Source organism: Pseudopodoces humilis, chromosome 3 (genome assembly GCF_049639895.1).
Source record: "Pseudopodoces humilis isolate 2021_Gansu_Grassland_sample_001 chromosome 3, ASM4963989v1, whole genome shotgun sequence".
Lineage (NCBI taxonomy): Eukaryota > Metazoa > Chordata > Aves > Passeriformes > Paridae > Pseudopodoces > Pseudopodoces humilis.
The window spans coordinates 110,576,685-110,595,156 of record NC_142202.1 but is presented as its reverse complement, the minus strand read 5'-3'; the positions used below and the strand labels follow the sequence as shown (position 1 = coordinate 110,595,156).

Below are 18,472 nucleotides of genomic sequence, written 5' to 3'. Positions count from 1 at the left end.
TGTTTGGGCTTGGTTCTTTATTCCTTCCTTATCTATATTACATATTTACAGAGTACAGGGAGCTACATACACTAAGATAGAGAGGTGCAAAATGGCAATCTCTTCAAGGTCTTTTATATGTCTATTTGTCCAATAATCAAATGCCAAGTAAGTTATTTCTCTTACTGACCCTGTGACCCGACACCTGTGTGCTGCACTGTGGATTTCTTTATTCAATCACTCATTATTATTATTATATTATTATTACCCAAAAACCCTTAGAGAAGAAGGAAGAAGGAGAAAGGGACAATGCCCTAAATCCTCCGTGTTGTCTCTTTATTCTCAAATATAGCTTAAGCCCTAAACTCTAACTTTCTCACCCAGTGACTTAAGAAAGCTCTATCTAGCCTACACACTCACATTCCCAGTTTCTCTAATTAACTTTAAAAGCTGTCTCCATGGTGCTATGCTAAACTCAGTTCTCTCTTGGGTGTCAGAGCCAGGCACCACAGACAAGGGCAGATTTCCTGTGCTTCTGACCCCAACAGTTCCCATATAGGAACTATATGGGTGTCCTCAGCTGTTGGTGACGTGGGGATCTCCACTGCTGGTGCCCTCCTGTGACCCCCTCTCTGTCCCACAGAGGTGCAGTGCTCGGGGAGGGCTCTGAGGAATATGGACACCTGAATGTTTCCACGGAGGATGTGAGGGTTGGCCTCACCATCCAGAGGCTGCAGAAGTCATCCCCACCTCTCGGAGGAACCTTCCGCATCCACTTGGCCAACACAGCGATACCAGGTAAGGGAAGATGCAGGTCAGGGCCTGGATTTCCTGAGCAGGAAGCCAAGGGAAGAATTAATTGCCAGAGAAGTTTTGGCTGCCCCATCCCTGGGTGTGCTCAAGGCCAGGTTGGTTGTTATTAAAAAGAGAGGATGATCTTCAGATTAGACATAAGGAAGAAATTTTTTTAGGATGAGGTTGGGGAAACAGTGGCAGAGGTTGCCCAGAAAGGTGGTGGATGCCCCATCCCTGGAAACATTTGAGATCAGGTTGGATAGGGCTTTAAACAATCTGATCTGCTGGGATTATATGACCTTTGAAGGTCCTTTCCAGCTCAAATCCTTCTATGATTCTATTCTATAATTCTATAATTTCTTGGTGTTTAGGGTCCAATAAATTTCACTATTTTGGCATCTGCAGAAGTTTGAACCATGACAGCCTTGCACTAATAATGAAACCCCTTCATTTCCTAGGATCAGGCAGATGTGCTCTCCTGGAAATGGAGATAGCCACTGCTCCCTAATGTCTTTTGCAGGAGTTTCAGTGCACACCTCTGCCCACCAGCTCCGCAGGCTTTTGCAGGACAATGTGGATCATTTTACAGCTCCCTTCTTCAACACCAGTGACTTCACTGTGACCAGAGAATCCAGCTCGTGCTATGAAAGCACCTGGACGCTGACTTGGAAAAAAACATCTGGGGACTTGCCCAATGTTATCAGTGTACAGTAATTTCTTTTACTAATTCCCACTTTAGTCCCCATTTGATGTCTTTGGTCTTGGCTGATTCACTCTCACAATGGTTGTTTTTATGAAGACACTGTGGAAATTTAGGCAATCTTCCTATTTGGAACAACACCTTAAGCAAATTCCAGATTAAATGATTAAAAAAAACCCAGTTGTAGAACAAGAAAATATAGCAGGTCTGTGATTCAAAACCAGGAAACTTGAGTGTATTTTCTGCACAGCAAAGGGGCTGGTATACTGAAATGAAATCTTCATTAATTGTATCCACTTTGATGTTTCAGTACAGCGACTGAAGCTCGTCACAGATTTGTGGCATCATTTCATTGCCAAGAAGGTGTTTTTCTGAGCAGTGTTTTGTCTGGTTTCATATCTGGTTCTCTTAAGTCCAGGAGAAGGTTCACTTTGCACTCTCCCTTCTCAAGATTGTCATGTTAGTTTTGTTTCAAGCAGAAGGGTCATTTTGAGTAAGGACTTAGACTGAGATGCTTCCTACCTCAAGAGGAAACACTATTTCTTTGGATATTCAGCTCCTGAAAGCGTGATGTAATTTTCAACAAATTCCAGTGCTCAAGATGTTGGCTTGGAGGGTGAAAAGAGCTTGAGCTGCATCTTCAGCTCTTGCACAGGCCCTTGTTTCACCCAAATTCATGGCTTTGAGAAGATCTTTCCATGCCTAAATCCAAGTTATATTATTGGGTATTAGAAGTTTATTTACAAACCTGACTCCTGAATTTCTTTGTCATTTCCTTGCCTGCAAAGTGAAGGTGGGAAGAGGGAGGTATTGTGAAACCTCGAGTAATGAAGATTTAGAGGTGGAGATATGATTCTTGGAAGATGTGTGAGAAGTTTCCAGAAGTTATTTGCTTGATTCTGTTTTAATTCAAAATCACAGGGCAGAAAAGGATGAGAAAATTAAATTCTTTCATCTTTGCCAGGTCTCTGATGAAAACCTCACTGGCCTGAAGCCAACTGTCTCTACCCGCGTGGTTTACGACGGGGGTGTGTTTATTGGACCAATATTTGGGGACATGCTTGCCACCCCCCACAACCAAACACAGGTGAGTTGATGTGCTCTCACACTTTTCACTGATTCAGCAGACTTGTGTAGCTGCAGAAGTCTCACAGGTATTTGGCTACCTTGTTCTGCCAATAAATCCTTTCAGGAATCTGATGTTCCATGCCATAAATTTCTCATATTCTGCTGCCTGGTATGTGGAACAGAACTTTCCTTCAAGAAATGGGAAGAATGGTGATCATGGGTGATGGAAAACTTTATCTTTTTTTTTTGGAAGCGGTGGCCAAGGGATGAAAATCTCTGAACCCCCACCCTTGGTGGGTCCTGAGGTGCTGGACACCAAACTGTGAATTACACAATTCACCTGCAACACTTTGTCACACTGATGGGCAAAATAAATGAGTTGGTGACTGGGATACTCATCTGTGAGTTAGGCAAGTCCTGAATCTCTCTGGATCTCAGTTCCCTAAGAGAGAAGAGAGAGACAGGAGAGCTTCAGGCTGAAGGAAGAATCATTCCAGTCTGCTGGGTGGACAAACTTGTTTCCAGCTCTGCTCTCAGATGTTGCAGAAAGGTGGCTATTGCTGGCTTTGTTTCCAGCAGACTAACAGGCACTGTGGCCATAACAGGGTGATGCTGGATGTGCTCCAAGCCCAGCTGTGCAACATCTGGGGCCAAGGCATCCTGCTTTTTCCATGAGCCTGGTTCCCAGCCATGAGGTTGCTCTTCTTCCAGTGATTTAGCCACCTGTGACACCTTTTCCATCCATGCTGCATAAACCCTCAAATAGCCCAAGTGAAACAAGACCAGCAGCAGCAAACAGATTTCCTGGTAGTTTCTGAAGCTTTATTCTGGCAGTGTAAAAATGTCCCTCTAATTATTTACTCTCTGTCCAAGCAACTCTGTGCTCCTTGCATTTATTTGGGACAGATGCTTTTCTTTTTGCAGGCATTGGTATACTCTTCTGGCACACCCTTAACACCCAGAGAGATAAAGATAAAGTGGGGCTTTTTTTATGCCCTATCCTTTTCCAGCTGACTCTTCAAAAATATCAATATCTCAGGAGGGATATTTCTTAATACCTCTTGTAGATAATCAAGGTCACACCCCTTTTTTTTTTCCTTCAGCATGAACAACAAAGGATAAAAAATAAAATTGAGGGCTGTATGTTGAGAAGACACATTGTAGGTTTCATTTTAATTAGTCTTTCAGGGCACTTTAAACATAATAAATTTATTCCCAAAGCAAAGTGGGAAGAACTGGGGCAAGGCAATAAAAGTCTTCAATGGGTGACTGGAAGAACAGGAGTTTGAGGAGGTGTGGTCCCAGGATGGTGGGAGATTGGCTGGGAGGTGCAGCATCCAAATCTGTGCTCTGCTGTGCCTTGGATGAGCCCATTAATAGCCATTTAATAGCAATTTGCTATTTAAATTTGCAGTGGGACTGCAGCATGGTGAAGAGCTCTCTGTTCCCTGTTCTAGCACTGAGTGCTCTCAGTAGCTCAGGGTGGATACCAGCATCCATCAGTCAGTTGTGGCTCTAGAAAACACCTCTGCTCCCTTACCAGCTTTAAGGTCCTGCTCTGGTCTGTCTCCAGGTGGTGGTGATGGTGAATGATGTCCCTGCAAACTGTTCTGGCTCGTGTTCTTTCCAGTTCAGCCAGAAACTGACACCCATAGTCAGAGATGTGGAGTATTCATCAGGTAACGGGGCCTGGCGTCTGAACACAACAGCAAAAATTCTGTGAAAAAGAGCTGCCAGGTGCTGGTGATTTCATGTGTATGTGTGTCCTTTTGTAAATGTTTGATTTTATGGAAGCTGCACTTGTATGGGTCACTTCTGATCAGCCCCAGTTGCAGACATGCTGAGTGTACAAGTTAGTCCTGAGAAGGGCAGAGGAGCTGGAGGGGTCTGGAGCACAGGTCTGGGGAGGACAACTAGGGAGGCTCAGCCTGGAGAAAATGAGGTTCAGGGTGACCTTCTCACTCTCCACAACTCCCTGATGGGAAGAGGGATAGGAGGAGGGTGCAGCCAGGTGGGGCTTGGTCTCTTCTTCCATGGATGAAGAAATAAGATGATAGGAAACGGCCTTAAGGTGCATCAGGAGAAGCTTAGAATAGTTATTAGGAAAAATTTCCTCATTGAAATTGTCATTGTCAGGCTCTGGAACAGGCTGCTCAGGGCAGTGGTGGAGTCACCATCCCTGGAGGGGTTCAGAAGGCTTGTGGATGTGGCATTTGGAGACCTGGTTTAGTAGTGAACACAGAGGGGATCTCAGAGGTCTTTTCCAACCTTAACTACTCTGTGATTCTATGGTAGAGTCATAAAGGAGAGAGAAACAATGACAGGTTTGATGCCTAAAGCAAAAAACAGCTCTGGGCTCAAGTTATTTTTAATAAAAATTTAAGGAAAAATGTAAGCTGGACAGGGCCCTGCAGGAATTGCTGTTATGTGGAAGCATTAGATATCACCAGTGGTGTAGTTTTCAGGATGTCCTGTTGGAGCTGGTAAAAACTTTTAACTCTTGGCTGAAATTAAATTCTGGGCATAGCTAGGCCAAAATTCGTGAGTGACCTTGATGATCATGTTCCTTCAGGTGAAGGGTCCCAGGCCACCGTGGTTCTCAGGGGAGCTGGCTTTGGTGAGGAGCTGCGGGCCCTGCGGGTGGAGGTGAACAAGAGGAGCTGCCACGTCACAGCTGGGAACCAGAGCCAAGTGGTTTGCCAGGTGCCGAGGCTGCCGGTCGGGATCCACCCGCTGACGATGCTGGTGACACCCCACGGCTTTGCTCTCAGTGCCACCACAGGACAAGGGATCTTCCTCACAGTCCAGCCAACACTGGGAGCTGTTGAACCTCCTTCGACCTCAGAGATTGGTAGGTGTGAACCCTCCAAGGGAGCTGCTTCCTGCTTCTTCCTTGCCGTGGCATGTTTTGGTTCTGCTGTACTTTCACTACCAAGATTTTCACCTGATGAAGAAATTTTATGGTTGGACACACTGTGTGTGCCCCATAGCACAGTTAAAAATGACCAAAAGCCTGACAGGCTCTCTTTAGCTCTTTGTTTCCTGAGTAGTTTTGTTTGGGAATTATATTTTCAAGTGCACATACATTCATTTGAGCAAATCAGTAGTGTTTCATACTCATCCTCCCATATCCATTTTACACGTGGCTTTGTAGTATTTGATTTAATCTGGCCTAATTAGAGTGGGTATTAGGGAAAATTTCTTCACTGGAATGGTTGCCAGTCACTGGAACAGGTTGCCCAGGGCATTAGAGGAGTCACCATCCCTAGAGGGATTTGAAAGCTGTGTAGACCTGGCACTTGGGGACATGAATTAGTGGTGAGCCTGGAAGTGCTGAGTTACTGGTTGGACTTATTGATCTTAGAGGGTTTTTTCAAACAAAATGATCCTTTGATTCTATAACTGTGAAATGGCTGAACTCTGGTTATTCTCAGCACCACTGAAGCAAATTCACGTTCTGAGGAATAAAATGGAAAACCCACCTGTATTTAAGTACAAAGCTAAGAAACTTAGAGAAGCTAAAGCTGAACTGAATCTTCTTCCATTCCCATTATACCTCCTCTCCTTGAAATAGAACATTAAATAGGGTGATAAATTCCATACCTGAAGACAAAATCTGGAAAGAGTTTTTTTTAATTTTTATTTTTTTTTTTTTGAAGAGGAAAGATTCTCCTCAACCCAATGAGAAACGTGGCAAACACTCTTGATCCACCTGGGCTGTGCAGTGTAGGACAGTCTCAGATTATCCTTTGTTTTCAAGCAGCAAAGAATGCAGCAGAACCAGCATGAACCAGGTCTACTCTGGCAGTAAAATTACCCAGTCATTTTTCTGTAAATCTCATTTTATTTTTGAGATCATGGTAACAATCACCACTGAGAGCAGTCCTGGCCTCAGTGCAGGTCAGACACATGGCTTGGAGATCTGACTGTGCCATGCTTGGCTGCTTTGGAGCAGCCACAGAAAGGGAATGATGCCTGTAAACCTCTCCATGGACAAGCATGGGATGGACTTGGAATAACACAGGGTACCTAAGCTAGGAGTTACAGCCACTTCTTCTGTGCTTCTGGTTTTGAGGGTTTTTTGTTTTCTTTCTTGTTCATTGTTTTGGGGGAGAGGGGGGTTGTTTTTTTTCTTTTTCTGCTGTGTTGGGTTTTTTTGGGTGTTTTTTTTTTGTTGTTGTTGTTGTTGCATGGGAAGAAAACTATTCTAACTCTTTTATTACCCTTTTTTCCCCCTAATGAGAGAGTCATGGCACACTAAGTTTAAGAATCACTTTTAATTCATAGAAAACCCAGACATCTCCAAACAACTCTTAAAAACAATCCAGCAATGGCAAATTTTAACGTTTGGGCCTTGCTTCTCCTTTCCTTTGCTGGCAAATCCACTCCTCCCAATTACAGTGATCTGTCACTCATTAAAAAGAAAGCAAGTATAATGCTATCTTACATTACATGTGCCTGAAATGCTTATAATTGGAAAGAATTACAGCTTCCATCTGTGTTTTTAATTTCTCCCATTTCAAATACCTCTCTTCAATCTCGTTGTAAAGTGCACACAGGCAGTATTTCACTGCATATAGATATAATGTAGATATCAAAACTTAACAGCACCAGTCTTCACACAACAGTCAGTATTCTGAACTCTAAATCTGAAGCTCCTTATCTGACAACTCTTTCATTAACAAGTGGCTTCAGTTTTCACTTATTGCTCTTTCTGACTGCAAATTTATTGTTACAGGACGGGAAGGCGACAGAGCACCTTGGCTTCAGCTCCCTCTTGTCAAAATATCCCTGGTCTCAGTGGTGCCATGCTGGGAGATCCCCATGACCTAACTCTGGAAGCATGGAATGCCTTTCTAAAGATACTCCCATGTTCCAGTGAATAGCAGGAGCTTGCTGTTAATGTATCTGATTGTTGGCCAGGATTTGCTGTCAGCCACAGGAAATCAAGACTAAACTTCTATAATTCTCACTAAACTTCTATAATTCTGGTGGTTTAAAGAATTAGCAGGAATAGGTAATTTTAGGGAAGAGTACAAGGGAATCTGTCATTAATATATAATTACTTTAATGTAGAGGATTGCTTACATCACATGTGAAAAGAGGGATAAAAGCTCAGTAGGTTTACAATATAGTCACTCTAATAAATACAAATAAACGCTGCATTAATTAGTGCCTGTCTGAGCAGTCTGTTCAGCCATAATCCCAAAACTCTGCAGTGCTGAGAACTAGAGAAAAACCCTAAGTTTCAAGCAACCATTTCCTTTTCATTTTAAAGTTTCCCTGAAACGCATCAAAGCACAAACTCCAGCTTAGAATTGCCATTAATGCCCACTCCTGTTCTCTTTCCTGTTTCTCTTTGAAATATCCCCAAGTCTTCTAATCACTTGGAAAAGCAAAGGAGCACCTTGACTCTTTGGAACTGGATGCTGAAGAAAGATCAAGCACAAGTCTGAGTCGTGTAGGGCATGATCCCACATGGGACTGGAGAGGCTCGGTCTGGCACGCAGGAGAGCTGAGCTCGCTCGCTGCTCCACGGAACGAATCCCTCCGTGACTTCCCTCACTGTTCCAAGTCTCGAGCCCTGCCAAGTCCCCTTTCTATCCCAAGTTTCCCAGACACATGCTACAGGCTTTTCTGGCAGCAGGGAGCTTGGCAGCTGTTTGAACTGTGAGAGCACCTGCTGCTTTAACCTCATTTTCCATTCTTAGTGCTTCTTCCTTCCTTCCTTATTTCATTCTCAGGCTGGGGATCTGTCTAAGGGGGAGATCACAGGCCAGAGCCTGCTGGTTTAAATAAGTATGTCATTAAAAAATAAACCGAGAAACAAATCCAGTCGTCCTGCGTTGTGGAGGAGAATTCAAATAATTCATGTTCAAATAATTCAAATAAGGCAAGAAGCATATCTGGTGCAAGAGAGGAAGCCAGGCACAGCAAAACTGGAACAGATCATCATCAGCTCAACTGAGAGACCCTACTGCCTTTTGTAGTCATCTATAAACAAAGAATTCTTTGCATATTAAAATATCTTACATATTGAATAACATGGAATAATTGTTTGTTTTAGGAGGACTTAAAGTGACTCTCAGGGGCACCAATCTGGAAGGGGTAAATGCAGTGTTGTTTGGATCCCAGCCTTGCCCAGTTTTGGAGGAGGGCAGAAATTCAACAAGAATTCAATGTAAAGTTCCTTCTCGGGTAAGAAACCACACTTTGGGGGAGCAGTCGGAAACCAATGTGCCTTCTTATGTTTTCCTGGCTTGGGCTACACTAGGGGAAAGGCAAAGAGCAGCTTCTCAGCCAAGTCTTGGCTGTGGGGCAGCTTACTCTGGACTCTTCTGGACCAGCTTAATTAAAAATGGATTAATAGGAGGTTTATGAAAACCAGTGAAAAAAGCAAGCACCTTAATTTAATAAGAATATTGCAAATTAAAAACTGTATAGTTAGTCTGGGATTTTATTTACTAGTTTAATATATTTGTATGGGTATAGCAAATCCAAATCTGCATAGTCTGCGATTGTTTTAAGTTTTCTAAATCTTCATAGATGCTCTTTAAAATCAACATAACTTTAAAATAACATAACTCTTTAAAATAACATAACAAAATAAATATTTAAGTAGAATCTGGTGTGTGTGAAAGTTTCATCAGTGCCATGTGCCTGACTTAAATATGGGAGATGCAGGAATAGAGGAAATAACTTTAAATTGGTTCATTTTTGTCTCTGACATTTTCTTTCTCTCTCTTCTTAGGGGACAAAAGATGCTGCTGTCCACGTGACACTGATTTCTGGGTACCAGTCAACAACAGTAACCAACTTGTTCCAATATGATCCTTCCTTAAACCCTGCACTAGTATCCCTGAGCAGGAACAGAAGTGGCATAGCAGGTGAAAATGCAGATGTGTATTGGGCATCTTCTGGAGAAGTGTTGTTAGTGCTGATGGTGGTGGGGCAGAGGGAATTTAGGTCTATAAAGTTTGATCTGACACTTTTTCTTTGTTTCCTTTTAAATTTTATTTCCCATATTTCCTGCTAGTCCTGGTCAATCCTGGTTGGTTTTTTATTGTTTTTTCACTAGCATACATGAGGTAATGGGTTGTTTGCCCAAGGCTGGTATGGATGACTTCCACAGGATGTCAGGTTCAGTATAACCCTGCTTTTGTGTCCAGTTTCTCTAATTCTGCTCTGAAGTGATCCCATCCATTCATGCAAAAAAACCTCAAACAAACAAACTCCCCAGGGAATGATCACAGCCCCAAGGCTGCCAGTGATGCCTTGAGAAGGCTGACCTAGAACAGAGGCTAGACAGAGTTAAGAATAAAGTAGGGATTTATTGAAAGGCCTTGAAGGATACACCTTGGGCAGTACAAGAGCCTGGTCAGGGCTGTACCCAAGATGGACCAAAAATGGTCACAAAACGGACAACTGGTCACGAGGTCTCAGATCTTTGTAAGTTTTTGGTCCATCTGCATACTGTGGTTAATTGTTCAATCACTGCTTTGGGTTATGAAGTCCCATCCTTGTTTTCTCTCTTCAGTCCATCATTGTTTATGCTTTTTGGCCTGAAACTTGTAACAATTGTCCTTGGTATCAAGCTAGAAAAGAAATTGTTTTATCTGCCTACTCTGTGAAGAGAACTCACTAACATTTAATACAAAGCTCAAAGCTAGGGAACACGTAATATAAAAAATATGAAAGCTAAAACTTAAGGTATCACCAGAGCTCAAGTAATGTTTGTACAACTTTCTCAGTTACAGGGTGAGATTCTCAGGACTGTCCTGTACAGGGTCAGGAGTTGAACTTTGATGATCCTTGTGGGCCCCTTCCAACTCAGAATATTCCATGATTCTGTATTTCTTAGTAACAGATTCATCCATGACAGGAGAAATGAGCTCTGGAAAGTGCCTTTCTCCAGGATCCCCAGGAGCTGGCCATAAAGAGCATCATGTGCATTTTGGGATTCTGAAAGCAGGGGATAAGTAACATTTCTTTCACATAGTTCCTGTTTCCAAGCCAAACTGTTCCTTACTTTTTGACCTTGCAATGTGTTACTTTAGAATATGAGCATAGACCTCACAGAATTCATGGAGACAAAGTCCTAATTAGATCTCATGGGGTGTTTGGCATTCCTGTCTTTTGAAAGTTTCTATTTGGAGTTGGTTTTTTTTTGGTTTTTTTTTTTTTTCCCACATTTCCCTTTTCCCCACCCAGGATTTTGGTTGTGTGTAGAGAATAGAAAGCATAAATGGTGAATGATGTCCACTTATAAAGAAGCCTCTTAGGAAAGTTTGGCACATTTCTGCATGGCAAACCAGTTATTTGGTATCCGAGATGGTGAGGAAGGAAGATGGAAGACAGAAATATTCCTATTTTCTTACCTACTTCCCACTTCCATTTCTCCAAGGATATAATAATCTAACTTTTTTCTCTATCTTTACAACCTCTCCAGTGAACACCTTAAAGCTACCTGCAGCTCTCAAGTTTGGTTGGACTTGGTGGGGATTACAGGGTTGGGTGACTGCCAGTGCCAAAATTCCTTGTGCACTCCCAGCATTTCTATTCATTTTTTCTCCAAATGCCCTTGTCATTTTCTATTACTCCAGAATGCATAAATAAGAGAAAACGTCCTTTATCATCTGAATATTATTCAGATACCAAAGCACCAAGGGGAGGGTTTTGTAGCCGCGGGCAGCTCAGGTGCAAGGAATTCCTTAATGTTACAGTGTCTCATGAGTTGTGGTGGGGCTGAGTTCAATCTTCTATTCAGAACCTCCATGGCTTCCTCTTTTAATATAATTTTCCTTCTATATAATAAAAAGAATAAATAAATTACACTGGTGCCTTCCAGGCATCTGGGATTAAGCTGACAATTGACCAAGAGTCCAAAGAGTTCATGTTATTAATATATTCAACTTCTCAGGCTTTCAAACTTTGAGTCTTTGTGAGTGCAGAATTGAAAAGTACCAGCTCCAAGACCTGCTTAGAGGAGCAGGTAGTTGAGGGAAGCTTTGTACAGCCTCTCCTGCTTCTTAGGAGCTCCTTCCTCCCTCCTTCATCCTTTCAGGGGAGGCAGGAGGATGAGATTCACCTCCTAAACACATCCTTGTGCTCAGTGTTAGGTGTTTTGCATGGTCATTGAAGATAAATAGATGGTTTTGCAGTGGGATTTGCCACATCTCCTTCATGTGTCTGACAATAGAATGGATCATGGCATAATCATGGCATAAAGTCTCTTTTCTCTTCACTGACCACAGATAGAGCTATCAGTGAAAATGCCTTTATTTGGACTGATGGATACCATCTTATTTTTTTAAAGCTATTTTAGAAGAAATTCAGGCTATGAAAATCCCTTGTCCCTTGACTTTGTCCTTTCCTGTTCCTGCGCTGTTCACAGATAAATGAAGGTGTCCTCTATCATTTGAGCACAGTTTGAACCACAGCAGCTTAAAGAGGAGAGAGAGTCATGATTACTGAAAATCAGGTGCTTTGGAACAGAGTTGGTTTTCCTTGGAATTAATTTTTTTTGTAGTGAGTTGTGTGGGGCTGTGTTTTGGGTTCATGCTGAAAAGGATGTGGATAACACAGGGATGTTTTGTTATTGCTGAGCAGGGTTTACACAGAGTCAAGGACTTTTCTGTTCCTCACCCCACCAGTGAATTGGCTGGACAAGGATTTGGGAGGGGACACAGCTAGGACAGCTGATCCCAACAAGCCCAAGGGATTATCCAGACCATGTTTCTCATGTTCAGTTTACAAAGTTCATGTTCACAAAGACAAGGCAGTGATGGTGTTTTGTCTTCCCAAGTCACCATTCCATGTGATGGAGCCCTGCTGAGGTGGCTGGACACCTGCCTGCCCATGGGAAGAGGAGGACGAAGTCCTTGGTTTGCTTTGCACACATAACTTTTGCTTTACCCATTAAACTGTTTTTATCTCCACCCACAAGTTTTCTCCCTTTTATGCTTCCAATTCTCTCCCCCATCCCACTGCAGGGGAGGGAATGAGCAGCTGTGTGGGGCTGAGATGTCATCTGGGGTTAAACCATGACAAGCACATCTGACTTTAGGTACCCAAGGAAATTTTGATTTTACTGCAGAAGGCTTCTGTTACTATAACATGGCTCCACAACTCTGAAAAACAGGCTCTAGATCGTTTATGAGGAATTTAAAAAAAAATCCCAGAACCTCTCAGCTCCAGAGCTTTAAAAAAACTGGATTTGTTTTATATCAGGTTCAGACATTTATAGGACAGACATTTGTGGTAAGGGGGACATGGATCCTGTCCTGAGTGCTGCTGAGAGTGGCTACTGGTGGCCAAAACCAAGTTCACTGTGCTGATGTCTCAAGAGAACCCTGATAGCTGGTGACCTTATGCAGGAGAGATTGGGTAGGATACAGAACCTACAGAACTACAATCTTCAGCATTTTGGGCTTGGGCTGCTGGACATGGCTGGACCTATTCTGGCACGATGGGACTCTGTTCTTCCTCAGGCAATGGTCATGTGTGCTAAAATAAACGTTGCCAGAAACGCTGAAAAACTTCCTTTCTCTGCAGGAGGTGAGGAGCTTCACATTGGAATATCCCAGTTTGCCAGCTACCAGGGCTCAGATGTCAAGGTCCAAATTGGGGACTCGTGGCCACAGATCCAGGCACAGACAGAGCATGGGGTTAATGTGACGCTTCCAGCCCTGCCTGCAGGGTGGTACAACATTTCTGTCCTCATCAATGGCATCGCTGTCGCTTCAAGCAGGTGTGTATTTTCATTGAGAAACTTAATTCTCCATCCTATTTGGTGTTTTAGGGTTAATCTGAAAAGGAAGGTTTGAGTTTTTCAAAAATTCTGTACCTAACGGTGAATTCTGCAGTGTGGTATGAAATTATGAATAATTATCAAGGCATTTGCTTATCTGTGGAGCCCAAGTCAGCAAACTGCTTAATGCTAGTCAATTAACTTCCCTTGGATCAGTAGGAGGCAGGAGAGAAACATTTTAGGAAAAAACAGTTGATTTGATGAAAAATGCATATTCAGGCAATCAAAGGTATTCAGAGATCCAGGTCAAATTCAGATAAATCCTGCTGTAGGAAAACAGCAGAAGAAAAGAAACACTTTTCATCAGAAAAACAAAAGCTAGTTTGAACAATACAAAAATGCTTTGTTTGGAGAATTTTTAAATGATGCTATTTCCATCTCCTAAGGTGACACTTCAAGTTCATGCCTGGATAAATGTAGTATAAATGAATTAAAGTGTGGGGGAAAGCTGACCTGAAATTGGGATATAGGAATGTATTCACAAGCAACACAGTTTTGTTCCCCAGCCATGGCAACTGCCAGGAGTGATCCTGAAATGACGATATTGGGGAGAAATGAGGTGTTTTTATTACTCACAAACTAACTTAAACTGCTTGTAATGTTAATGAACTGCAGAAGGAGAAAAATTGTGGTTGGTGGGATGGCACACAGGGATTCATCCCACCTGGTACTGGAGTCTGTTAGCAGCGCCATCACTTCATCTCCAGGGATAGATTGGAAGGAAATGGATCATCCCAGGAGAAGACTCTGATCTCTGGTGGGCTGGATTGCAGGATTGGGAAGATCCCTTCTCTATCATGTCTTTTTAGAGAAGGGGATGTTTCTGAAAGCAGAGTGATGAAGAAAATGAAGAAAAACAGATGGGACAGAAATAGAGCTATAACTCTATCTGGGTGGGCTTCAGGAGCTCATGCCTGGGATTCCTCTTGTTCAGTTTACTCCACTCTCTGGTAGGAGGGTGTGGGAAGAGAGGGAAGCTGTGATGCCTTTTCAATGCACTTCTCTTGGGCACAAGATGGGCAAATCAGTTGTACTAAAATTTGGCCCACAAGTTGCCAATTGATAAGAGAGTGTTTGTGACAGATGTAGCTCAAATGTGTCCCTGCCCAGGGGCAGGGGGTTGGAATGGAATGATCTTAATGATCTTCCAACCCAAACCATTCTGTGATTCTAAACCACATGGAAAAATTTGGGGTGTTGGGTGGTCTTGTCACTGTGACACCAAACAAAGGGGATGTTGCAGGTGGGTGTTTGGCTTTCTCAGAGTTGTAAGAAAGAAAAGCACTGCAACAGGAAGGAAAAATTAAAGAATACCCCTAACTTCCCCAAATCCTTTCTGTGTTGGTTGTGTTTTGCAGGGTTGAGCCGGTAATCCAGTACCTCTCCGAGATCTTCAGCATCGAGCCGTGTTGTGGCTCCATTCTGGGTAAACACCCTTGATACATCAGCAGCCACTTATGGAGGTTACAGGGATCAAGGGCACAGTTTTCCTGCAGGAATGGAAAGAACATCCCATTTCACATCCGTTTAAATGAGGGGCTTTTGAATCTGTGACCCTTTATTATGCAGACATCAACTGGCAGACAGCAGCGGTCTGGAAATGTGGGATTGTAGTGAGCATCCCTCCATCTGGTTGGCTGGCTCAAGGCTCCCTGTGCTTTGAATTTGATTTCCCCAAGTGTTTGCTCATGTATCCTTGCACATTCCCATTGGGAAAACAAAGCATTCCCACACCTGGCTCACCTGTGCTGTTTCTTTCAGTCATTTTGCCCCCATCTTTCAAGGTTTTTCCATGTTGATGTTACATGGAAAGCAGAGTACAATTGTGGTTTGAAGCAAACAATAATTTCAAGTGATCCCAAAAGGGATGTTCATTTTTGTTGTGTTGAAATGACAAAAGAAAAAAGCCCCCTTTTTGGCATTAATTTTAATCAAAAGGGAAATATTTATTAATCTCATTCTAAGCTTTTAGACACTGGAAATAATTTAAGTGTTTCTGAGCAGAACATTGCTGAATTAAAAAGAAAAGTTTTACTTTAAATCTTAAAAAGCAGATTTGAGGTGGTTGATTTATTTTGTCACTTGGCTGGTGGTGGAGGAGAGTTGAATCCCTGTAGTGAATTTTACATGAGCCCTTAGAAATGCTTTTATAGAAGACAGAGAAATTCTTGTGCTACAACCTCAGGTCCTCCACAGATTGCTCTCCCAGGCTCACAACACCTTTAAAGACACAAAAATTCAGAGGCTTTGTGGTACGAGATTAGTTCAATAGTTTGTGAAGTGCTCAAGCCTTGAAAGATGAGAGAAGGGATAGAGCTTGGAGAGAAAATCCTATCAGTTTTGAAGATTAGGCCATACTACAAAAAATAATAAAAGTTTTATATTTCTTTTTACATTTAAGGGTAAATTGGAAATTAAATAAGAACTGATTAACTCTTTGGTTGTGGTTCTGTGAATGGCTTAAGCTGAATTAAAATCTCCTTGCTGTAAAAAAGCACCAATTCCTCCCCCCTCACCTGTAATCTTTTGTTGTCTCCAACACTTAAGTGTGCATCCGGGTTAAGGATTTGGGCTCACTTAAAAAGAAACCTCATCATAAACAAACTTATTTTTTTCAGCTAGATCATGGGAAAAGGAAGAGAATGGGCTTGGTGGATAAAGAGGTTGAAGCAAGGCAGGACACTGGGAGTACCAGTACTACAAACAAAAGGAACATGGACAGAGCTTTTGGGTGGGCTCTTCCTTGTGAGGGTGACGAGGCCCTGGCACAGGGGGGCCCAGAGAAGCTGTGGCTGCCCCAACCCTGGAAGTGTCCAAGGCCAGGCTGGTCTTGGGAGGTGTCCCTGCCCATGACAAGGGGTTAGAAGGAGATGTTTTTTATGGCCTGTTACAACCCAAAATATTTGGTGATTCCATGAAATTTGACAATGCCAGAGTTTAAATTCACAATCTCATTCTTTTTCCCTGTGGCCATCAAGAACTACCTCCCCACCCACCTGTACAGACAGTCCCATTGCATGAAGAGTTCAGTCTCTGTTTACTCTCAGGGGTCTGTCACAGCAGCTTTCTCAGTTTCTGTGGAGGCTTTCTGCAGTCATTTACTGCCACAAATGTCACTGGCTACTTGTTACCTTAGCCTCTTGTCCACATAGGATTATCTTGATATATGGCTGCTATTGTCTCTAGCTGTCTTGCCCAAAACACCAGATTTTATTTCTTCTTTCCTTCAGCCTGTCATGCTTTTCAGCTTTATCATAACAGGTCTGTGTTGGAAGGGACCTTAAAGATCATGGTTTGATTCTTGAGATCCTGAGATGGTTCAGAGATAGTCATGAATTCCTCTTCTGAGTATAATACCCTTCTTCCTTATTTTATTTTGCTCCTAGGTGGAACACTGCTCACAATCTCTGGGGTGGGCTTTAGCCAAAATCCTGCCCTGGTTTCTGTGTCAATGGACAGTCAAACCTGTACAGTTACTCAACTGGAAGAAGAGACAATTAAGTGCCTGACCCCACCAGCTGTTAATTGGTCTAATGAAGATTCACGTGACACCTCTGTCAGAGTAAATGTAGCCATCAGCAGCGAGTCACTTCAACAAGCTCTCTTTGCAAATAGGACCATCACTTTTAACTACCAAAGAGCTTTGACTCCCCTCGTTACTTCTGTTGAAACAGAAATCACGGACAGCAGCCTGCTCTTGAGCATTCAGGGAATAAACATCACTGGATCTATGGCTAAGCTTGGACACAGTGCATGTCAACTTGAGTTTCAGTGGGACAACCAGTCTGCAATGTCTTATCAGTGTTCTTTGCCACTGAACAGCTTGGAACCTGGGACTTTCCCCATCCAGGTCATCCAGAGGCAGCTGGGATATGCTCAAGTGACAGCAAGGCAGCAGGCCCTCACCATAACTCCACAGATAAGCTCCATATTCCCATCTCAAGGATCAATCTGTGGCGGGATGTTGCTCACTATATCTGGTGTTGCTTTGAAATCCAGGAGGACTTTGGTACAGGTCAGCCTGGGGAGTAATTATTCCTGTGAGATCCAGAAGTCTGATAATGACTCCATCAGTTGTGTTGTCCTTCCAGGGGCCCACCCTTTGCACCCTCAGTGGCTGGCTGAGGCATCTCGGGCTCTCAGTGTCACCGTGCTTGTCAATGGGGTCTGCAGTGTGTGCCTTGGGGACTGTACACTCCACCTTCATGAGCACTGGACCCCCCTGGTCCACCTGGTGACCTGGAAGACCAATGGGACATTCACCTACATGACAATCAAAGGACAGAGGTTGGCGTGGCAGGGTGACAGCCCCGTGGTACGCGTGGATAACAGCACTGCCTGCAAGGTGACTTTCTGGAATGAAACAATCATCAAGTGCCAGACAGCCTGCCTGGCCCCAGGGGAGCACAATATTTCCATATCCAGCAGGAAAAGTGGTAGTGCTTGTTTCAGAGGGACATCCAGCATTCTCACCATCCTCCCTTGGGTGTACCAGTTCTACCCACGGAATTTCAGCACCAATGGTGGAGGCCTGCTCAGCTTAGCTGGGTTGGCCCTGAAGGGAAAGAGGATGACTTCAGTCCTCATAGACCATCGTCCTTGCCTTGTTCTCAACATCACCTGTGTGTTCATCCAGTGCACAGTGCCTCCAGGGAAAGGCACGAGGGCTCTGAGTCTGAAAGTAGATGGACACTCCTATTACCTTGGAACAATAAATTACAGTGAGGAATTCACCCCAGATTTCCTTTCTCTTGTTTCCAATGGTCTCCTTTTAACTTTGACAGTATCACAGGTCACAGAGATGGACATTATCCTCGTGTTTATTGGAGATTTTCCTTGCAGCAACATCACCATCGCTCGCTCTGTGTTGCAGTGCACAGCTCCTCTGCTCCCTGTGGGCAAGTACCCTGTTCTGGGTCTGGATATTCCCAGGGGATGGGCTTCCTCCAACCTGACATTCACTTCTCCTCTGACAGTGACAGCTGCACGTCACAACTGGGGTAAGTCATGGTGGGTTGCTGCACTTCCTCACAGGGTTTTCTGTGAGGCATTGCAGTGACAGGGGCTTTTTGTCATGAAAGCAAAAATTATGGATTAAAAAAAATACTTTTGTTGACAGC

General features: G+C 43.3%; 1 protein-coding gene across 8 annotated transcripts in view; it reads left to right on the top strand.

Annotated features, from left to right (window-relative positions):
- PKHD1 (PKHD1 ciliary IPT domain containing fibrocystin/polyductin) overlaps positions 1-18,472 on the top strand; it is a 234,539-nt gene that overhangs the window by 24,637 nt on the left and 191,430 nt on the right. For all 8 annotated transcript variants that reach the window (XM_088053430.1, XM_088053431.1, XM_088053432.1 and 5 more), the window contains 10 exons: positions 623-777; positions 1,295-1,479; positions 2,439-2,561; positions 4,116-4,221; positions 5,115-5,393; positions 8,610-8,740; positions 9,294-9,429; positions 13,097-13,292; positions 14,711-14,778; positions 16,739-18,352. In XM_088053430.1, coding sequence (XP_087909556.1) covers positions 623-777; positions 1,295-1,479; positions 2,439-2,561; positions 4,116-4,221; positions 5,115-5,393; positions 8,610-8,740; positions 9,294-9,429; positions 13,097-13,292; positions 14,711-14,778; positions 16,739-18,352 — 2,993 coding nt within the window. The remainder of the gene's footprint in view (positions 1-622; positions 778-1,294; positions 1,480-2,438; positions 2,562-4,115; positions 4,222-5,114; positions 5,394-8,609; positions 8,741-9,293; positions 9,430-13,096; positions 13,293-14,710; positions 14,779-16,738; positions 18,353-18,472) is intronic.